The sequence below is a fragment of the Epinephelus lanceolatus genome, chromosome 13 (assembly GCF_041903045.1).
Source record: "Epinephelus lanceolatus isolate andai-2023 chromosome 13, ASM4190304v1, whole genome shotgun sequence".
Taxonomy (NCBI): Eukaryota; Metazoa; Chordata; class Actinopteri; order Perciformes; family Serranidae; genus Epinephelus; species Epinephelus lanceolatus.
The window spans coordinates 39,573,993-39,582,533 of record NC_135746.1 but is presented as its reverse complement, the minus strand read 5'-3'; the positions used below and the strand labels follow the sequence as shown (position 1 = coordinate 39,582,533).

The 8,541-nt window shown below is 41.4% G+C and overlaps 1 protein-coding gene across 1 annotated transcript; it reads right to left on the bottom strand.

The window, feature by feature from the left end:
• Positions 1 to 935: 935 nt before the first annotated feature.
• On the bottom strand, positions 936 to 8,045 carry LOC117270823 (mRNA decay activator protein ZFP36L1-like). Its single transcript, XM_033648731.2, has 2 exons — positions 7,869 to 8,045; positions 936 to 4,687 (listed from the first exon to the last, which is right to left on the bottom strand). The coding sequence occupies exons 1-2, from the start codon at positions 7,920 to 7,922 to the stop codon at positions 3,668 to 3,670; spliced, it is 1,074 nt and encodes a 357-aa protein (XP_033504622.1). The 5' UTR covers positions 7,923 to 8,045; the 3' UTR covers positions 936 to 3,667.
• Between the last annotated feature and the right edge of the window lie 496 nt (positions 8,046 to 8,541).

Genomic DNA, 8,541 nt, shown 5'->3' with positions numbered 1-8,541 from the left:
TAAAAAATATTTTGCAAATATAAAACGGATCTAATTTCACTTGTCAATTAAACTTGGGGTTTATATACATTCATTGTGAATTTCACACTTTAGGCATCAGCTGCTCTGGCAAAAACGGAAACAATGTGTAGAAAGAAAGAAATAGCTTCAGAAACAGACACACCGGCTATCATCTCTGGAGCCGCCAACACCCAACAGCCGCATACAGAACCCTGTTAACCCAGCACCACCTGCACCCTGAGTGTATTCACACTTTATCCACACCCTTAACAACTATATGCCACTAGCTTAGTTACCTGATTAGTTTGCTAATACTGTATTAGCTTTTAACATCATTTGAACCTAACACCCCCCCCCCCCCCCCCCCCAAACGACAATTTGTCTCTAACATGCACAGGGGCATCAACTCTGATGCCTCCAGTGCATTTGTGCCTTCAGACTGCGACAGAGAAGCTCGACCTGCAATCCAACACATGGGAGGACAATAAATAAACCTTTGTGTTTTAAATTAAGATTTCAAAATAAATCAAATGTTACAAAACATGTCATTGCAGTGTAATATATTAACTGTGGAAAAAAAATAATAATAACACAAACAGGTCTTCACAATCTTGCGATTAATACGGAAGATCATAATTTCACATAAAGGAAAAATATATATTCTATTGTTTCATTAACGAGATAAATACAAAATAAAAATGCTTAAGATCAGCAATAAATACATTTTGATAAATAAGCAATGACTGCCAAAGCCCTTACTGACAAGGCTTTGGGGGGGAAAAAAACTAGACAATAATAATAATAATACTAATAATAATAATAACATAATAATAATAATAATAATAATAATGATAATGATAATAATGAACATGGTGGAATTAACAGGAGCGCGTTTGATTTCAGACAGCTGACTGAGAGAACTGATATATGGGGGGCTGGACAGGCTCAGCTGCTGACCAACATGATCAAACGATCAAAACATTTTAGCAGAGTTTGAATTCTTAAGACAAACGTGACCAGTTAACACGAGGAGCCTGCCACCTGCTGTAAATGCTGTCTGCTGGCAGTCTGTTCAAGGGTCAGTTCACCCAAATCTTAAAAAACAAAACAAATACTTCTCTCCTTATTAAATTGTTGGCAAAGAAATTATTTTAACAGTTAAACCCCTACGGTGTAGAGTCTCTGTTAAGGTGTGTTCACACTGAAACATGAAGCAAGTAATTTCAACAGCCAGATTACAAAGTGATTGCAAACATGGAAAATTTGCACTATTCACACGAGTTGAAATTTTTGACTTGAGTGAGAAATCTGTGGGACGCTGTGTTGTAAAAACCTATTAGCACTGAAGTCTAGTTGAGATTCACCTGACGTTACAGAGAATCAGAAATGGAGGACAAATGTATTGTTGCCGTCTGCAAGCACAGGAGCTCTGCCACTGAACGTTTATACTGTACAGACACAGAACAAAAAGGGACAGGGCTCAGAGATTAGTGAGCAAAGATGTAATGTTATATGCTAAGATTTGAAAATATGTATTTGTGACTAGTGTAAGCTATTTTGTTGAGCTGACTCTCAGAATAACACTTCTAGTGATTTAAGGCGGTTTGCTACTGTGCAAAGTAAACAGAAGAAGTAAAGCAGTAATTTGCTGCCATGACAATATGAAAAACAATTAAGAGTGTTATCATCTTGGTTCATGCTGGTTCAGGGCCCTGAGCCTCCTTGTTTACCGTGCTAACATCACTTGATTCCAGCTATCGGTTGTACTTAACTAAGAAACTACCTAGCATTTAGCTGCCTTCCCCAGTTAGTTAGCACAACTGTTAGCGCAGCGATTAATAGTAAATATTGTTGCAAAATACACCAAAAAACATTCCAGCGTCCACACTGGGGTGAGCAACGCGAGGCGAAAATCCACTTCACGTGGGTGTGATCAAATCATTACTCTGTTACTCCAGAGAGCTCAGTGGGAATAGCTGTTATTGGAATGACTTCGCACAAAAGGAACAGTCTGGGTGAAAACTGTCTCCAGTGACTTTTGTGGACAATAGAATAACACGGAGACCGCGCTGGGAAAGATGTTGCTCTTTAAATTAATGTAAATGGAACTCTTTAATACTGTGAGCACAGTTCACACATCTCCAATGTACTAGGATGGAGACAGAAATCTCCAAACAAATAATCAACACTACCTGCACAGCCAGAGACCAAATCACTATGACTTCACACTAACAACAACGACAACTATCAATCTGAATTGCTGACATATGTGAAAACTGGAAACTTGTTTATTTCTATTGTCAATTTTGGCCATAACTGTAACGTTTAAACATACATAGTTAAACACGGTGGTCCGAACTATCTGACTTTTTTTTTTGCTTTGCTAGGCTGAGCAATGTACTGCTGTGGATGGGGGCTGGAGAAAATTGTGTCTTAGCCACCTAAAAAAAAAAAAGATGAGTATTAGTTTAAGTGTGCACTTTACTTAAAATTGTTTCAACTCTTTACTACACACTAAGCAGTCAAGGTAGCATTAGACCAGCAACTCTTGTGTTCTGCAAAGTAAAACGACATGTTTTTGTCTATGGAGTCTGATGGCAAGGTAAAGCTGTGAAAATTTTCTAAATACAGCGTGCACTGAAACTGACAACATCTTTTGGCAGGCTCTCTTTAGGTGGCTAAAAACTAACCCGAGTTACCGTTTGCTCAGCGCTGTTTGCTTTTACGTACTTGACACAGGGGTTTGCTACCCAGAAGTTATTGTAAACAAACATGGTGATTTGGTCTGTACAGGTATGCCACTAATGATAAATGAGAGAATCCATTTTCTGGTAATTTGTGTGAAATGACCCTTTAACTCAACCTCCAACTCCAGAAATCATTTTGAATCCCATTAAAAGATTCATCCCAATGCTGGCTGTTTTTAAAAAGTGAGTCTCTGGTAAGCAAACAGAATGATAACTGACCACCAGCTCTATATTACAAGGCACATAGCACCAGCACTCCAGGCTGACTGAAGGAAAGCAATCTGTCAATGTGACAAGCCAAAGGAAAAGGAAACTGGGCATGATTACTGTTGGCTTCGCATGACTAGTATTTGTGACTAGTGTAAGCTAGGCAAGGCACTTTTAGAATCTTTCCCACTTCCTCTTGTTGATTTTGCGGTGCTGATCTGAGCTGAACACTGAATTATTATAATAATAATAATAATAATAATAATAATAATAATAATAATAATAATAATAATAATAATAATAATGGCTGTGTAAAGATACACAACACTGCAACACACATTGTACAGCACAGAGACACCCTGTACTGAACACACACACACACACACACACACTGACCCCACTTCCACTCCTACGGCCCATATTAAACTACTTTATAATGGGATCTCTGAGCTACTTTTCACATTCATTCCACCATGGCACCAGTGCAGGGCTAAGCTAATAAGATTCTGCTTTACCAACTGTTCAGAATATTGGAAGAGACTTGATCTGGATTTCTGATGTGACTCGCTGGATAAAACAATCCACAGAGCTGCCTGCTTCTTCTGTAAACAGGGCTGAGAGGAGGAAAGGGGAGTTAGGGAGGTGAATGGTCTCCATCTTCCTCTCTCCCTCCCTTTCCTTTACTCCCATCTCAGCTCAGGGATGCAGACGCCTTAATCATCAGAGACAGAGAGCCTGCTGAAAATAGGAAGGCGACGGGAGGGATCCAGGAGCGGGGACTCAGACCCGCTCTGGCTGCCTAGGCTGCTCTGGTAGCCCTCCTGGTCAGACAGAGAGTCCGGGGGGCTGGGGGAGCTCTCTGACGCAGGTTGGAAAAGGCAGGGGGCAGTTGGGGAAGGTGGGGTCAGACCCTGATGCTCAGACATGGGTGGGGGTCCTGAGCTGGGGCCAAACAGGCTGGCAAGCTCCTGGCTGGAGTAAGCAAATGGGTTGCTCTGCCACTCTGTCAGGTCTTCGTTGGAGAACATGGGTGGGGGTGTGACGGAGGTGGGGCTGTCCTGCTGGCCGCTGGAGCTAGGGAAGCCTGCAAAGCTGAAGCTGTGCTGCAGCCGAGGGCGCTCCATCTTGTTGAAGGCGGAGAGGGGAGGGGGGCCGCGGCGCTCCTCTGCATTGTGGATGAAGTGGCACCGGGGGCCATATGGGCAGAAGCCGATGGTATGGAAGGTGCGGCACAGCTCCGTCTTGTACTTTGGGTGACGGCTCAGGCTGCGCAGCTCGTGCATGCCGTGGGCGAACTGGCACTTGTCGCCATACTTACAGGTTCCATTCTCCTCAAAGGGCCGGCACAGCTCCGTCTTATAGCGGCTCGAGTTGACTTGGCCACTTCCGCCCATGCACACCTGAGTGCTAGACCACAGCCTGTCCCCCAGCTCAGAGTAGGAGCGCTCACGGAAATGGTTCTCCTTGTTGTTGCTGCAGCCGCTACCCACCAACACCGGGGGATCCCTTTTAAGGTTGTTGACAAACTGGTTCTGGCTGAACTTTGCACTGGGGAGGCTGACTGAGTGACGGCGTTGGAACAGGCCTCCTGCAGAGGGGGCCCCCACTGCCTTCCTGTCCAGCAGGGACCCAGCGGGGGTGCAGGGGGAGAGGTTGGCACTGGGGCATGGGACAGACGTCAGCTGGGGTCCACCAAGACTGTTGTTGTTGCTGTAGTTGAACATCTTACTGTTCTGTAAAGCAAAAGAAAAGAAATTAGAAAGCAGTCGAAGTTACCACAAACTTGGCTAGGAACAGAGACTTGCTTTAAATTGACACTGGTTCCAGGTTAATAAAAGCAGGCATTTACTAAGAAACATGAATTTTAATCTTACTTCCTAAAAGCTATGTTTGGACCTAATGTGCTTCTGTTTACATCAGCACAGCTCACATGTGGTATCTTACATGACAAAGCATTTCATGCAGGCTGCAATACAAATGTGTTTTTAATATATCGACACAACTTCAGCATCAGCTAGTGCTTCAGCTTCCTAAACAATCAAAGTTAAACTGACAGCTTCAAAAAGGGCCTGATGGAGAATATGTTTATATTTCTTTATGTCACCTTTGAGCCAAAGTCATATGACAAATATCTGCTAATGGCTGTTTAAATCTGCTAGGAATTAAAGGAATAGTGGTGTGGCTGTATGAGGTACTTATCCATTGTTGGCCTATTAAATGCAGTCTGTCAGCACGCCAAAGTTTGGAGAAGCTGGCAGTAGACTGACACAGAAGCCAAGCAATGTACTGCTGTAGAGGGGTCAGCAACAAAACATATTTTAGCCACCAAAAAAAATTAACACCAGCTTAAGTACTTAGAATATTTTCACTGCTTGACCTTGCTGCTGGTCTACTGCTGCCTTGACCAGTTAGTCTGTATTATTGTATGACCTTCGCTTTTTTTTTTTTTTTATAAAAAGGGGAAAAGTTAGGATTCACCAAAGTCATTTAATAACACAAACTAACTAACTAATCGAGGTGAGGTAGACCAGCAGCTCCGGAGGTCAGTGAGCTAAAATTACTGTTTTTCTCAATAGTCTGGTGGCTAATATGAGACAATAGATATGGAATGGCTTCACAGTCAGGCTGTCTGGCAGAAAGCAGTGCAGCTTACACTCAAACAGATTTTTAGGTGGCTAAAATACATTTTGCTGTTTGCGTTTTGAATGAAGTGTACGCTATATTTGGAGTATTGTCACCACTTGTGTCACACAGTTTGCCCTTACAAAAGGAGCCATTAACCGCTTCAGGTTCAACCCTATGCTCTCATCAAATCTATCAGACACGACTTACAAGTTTTTGCTAACTGAACACAGCAGCTGCTGATCTACCGCCACCTAACTCACATCACTCCAGTTCTGAGGTCTTTCGCTGGCTGGCTGTCAGAGAATGGGCTTCAAAACACTACTGTTGGTTTACAAAGTACTGGACAGTTTGGGGTCTAGATATATTTCTGATCTTCTGCTACACCATGAACCATCAAGACCACTCAGGTCTTCTGGGACAGGTCTGCTTTGTCTCCCCAGAGTCAAGATTAAACATGAGGCAGCATCTAGTTTTTATGCACCACATATCTGAAACAAACTCCCTGAAAACTGCAGGTCTGCACCATCTCTCACTTCTTTTAAATCAAGGCTGAAGACTTTTCTGTTTGCTGCTGGCTTTTATTCAATCAAATATTTTTTTTCAGTTCTTGCACTGCACTGTAATTGTTATTACTGAAATACTTTTATTGACTTTAACTGCACTGTAACATTATTTAACTCCATTTTAAATAATATTTTTATCTTTGCATCTCTTGACTGCACTTTTGTTATTTTTAAATAGGGATTCTTTTAATTGTTAATGCAGAACTAATTTTACCTTTTTATCTTTTTCCTCCTCTTTATTCTTTAATTATAGAGCTGTATCCTTTATTATGTTTTATTGTTCTGTAAAGCACTTTGCCCTGGTGTATGAAAACTGATAGATTGTTTTAAGTAGGATTTTTTTAGGTAGCTAAAATACCTTTTGTTGCTGACCCCTCCACAGCATTACATTGCTTGGCTTGCGTGTCACCCCTCCGGTGTGCTGACCGCCATCTACTGTAGATAATACACCAGCTATGGATAAGTACTTCTTACAAACCCCCTTTAAAAATCCAAACTATCCCTTAATGAGCATTGGAAGAGGTCTAAAAGCATTGTGTAAACAGTCTTGTATTTTAAGACTACACAGATCAGCTTGTATATTTTAACTTATCACAAACGTATCTGCATCAGTCTTTGTAAACAGAGTAGTCTGTATGACCCCAAAGTTGAGAAGCACTGCCTTAAAGCCACTTTGGGACATCTTTAATTCTATATTTACCGCATGCGTTGCACATGTGATGCCTCTTTAAAACAGCCTGCCTTACCAGCAATTTAACAGATTACCTAAGCAATCCATGTCCAGAATCGAAACTAAAAATGTACAAATCTGCTTGAGGCGCACAAATTGGTTTAATAATTAGGTCTGCTCTGGGAATAACGCGCCTGCTACTCTGCATTTCATGGCCAATATTTGACTGACCTGTAACGTTAACTACACTCTACTCTGTTGGGGCACTGATATCCATGCAGAATACTAATGACAGGCAGCAGCAATAACTGTCAATCTTATGGCCTTGATGGAAAATATAAATAAAGGGGTGGATGCTGAAAACGGTTTCGACAGCTCGTAAGATTCTTACACACAGCTAATTAAAATTAAAAAAAAGCAGCGTTGGCTAATACGATAACGCTGTGTTGCAACTTCATGACATCTTCCATGACCTAACGTTACCGTTTTATAACTACGATAACACAGTGACGATGAGCTAGTTAGCTTAACACAAAGTTCATACACAGACGAAAGACGCAAAGGAAGTTAACAGTTAGCGGGAATTAACTTTTAATGGCTAACGTTACGTGCAGTTATAAACAACGCTAGCCTTCACGGTTTACACACACACACACACACACGCACGCACGCACGCACGCTGGGCTTTCACATTCAACGTAGCCATTTTATTTCAGTAACAATTTACTTTCAACAGTCTACTCAGTGTGTGTGCGTCGCATTAAAATTACCTAAGTTGCATAACGTTAACGTTATGCAACTTAATGCAGACAAAGTTGGCCAAAAACTTATTTCTGAATAACACAAACGCAGCGTTAACTGGTTTAAGGGAGCCGAATGGTGTTTAATGATGACACAAATGTACTGTAACTTGTCAACAAGCATGTGGGTGATGCGTGATACTGTCCTAAACCGTGACATCAAACTTAACAAAAGTGGCTAGGCTAATGTTAGCATGTTTTCTCCAGAAGAAGAAACCTCAGGCGACCGCTTTCTGCTCGGATAAGCGAAATTTACCTTGTTGGACGCTTCTCTGTAGTCGAAGAATGGAGAAATAATGGACGCCGTCATTTTTTTTGGAAGAAATGACTGAATGAGCTGTCGATTAAAAGTGGTAGTCCCGGTTTTATGGTTCTACTGCCCCGTGGAGAGCCCCCTCTGCCTCTGCCGTGCTGTGGAGTTGCGCACTTCCTTTTCAACAGGCAGCCATCGCTGCAGCGTGGGCGGGCCTCCGCTGACACGCTGCAGAAATCAGGAGAGAACAGCGCCTCTGCAGGACAAACAGCTACCTGCCTCCTATCAAGGGAAAATATAACATTATTATGTCTTCTATCCTCAATCTGGCATTAATTAAAATAAAGTCAATTAAATATTGTTTTAAAAAATCAAAATTACTTTTATGCGGGTGAGGGTGAGGTTTTTGGCCTGTCCCTCGCTATGATTGTTGCACCCCAGAAGGAATTTTCAAATGTAAAATGTTGGCAAAATGTTAAAATGGTCACATTTACATATTGTTTTATGTCTGATCTTAATGTTAAACAGTGTTTTTTGTAAAAAAATAAAATAAAATACACACACACATATATGTATATATATATATATATATATATATATATAATATTTATCAGTTTATCAGTGTCCCCTGATTTCATGTCAATCCTGTTATTAGATTTGACATGATTTACAGGAA

What these genes read in the sequence shown, in the direction of transcription:
- LOC117270823 (XM_033648731.2), bottom strand. Translation starts at nt 7,922, where the DNA reads ATGACGGCGTCCATTATTTCTCCATTCTTCGACTACAGAGAAGCGTCC. An exon ending in ACAGAGAAGCGTCCAACAAG is followed by an intron (nt 4,688 to 7,868) that starts GTAAATTTCGCT and finishes TTTGCTTTACAG; the next exon opens with AACAGTAAGATGTTCAACTA.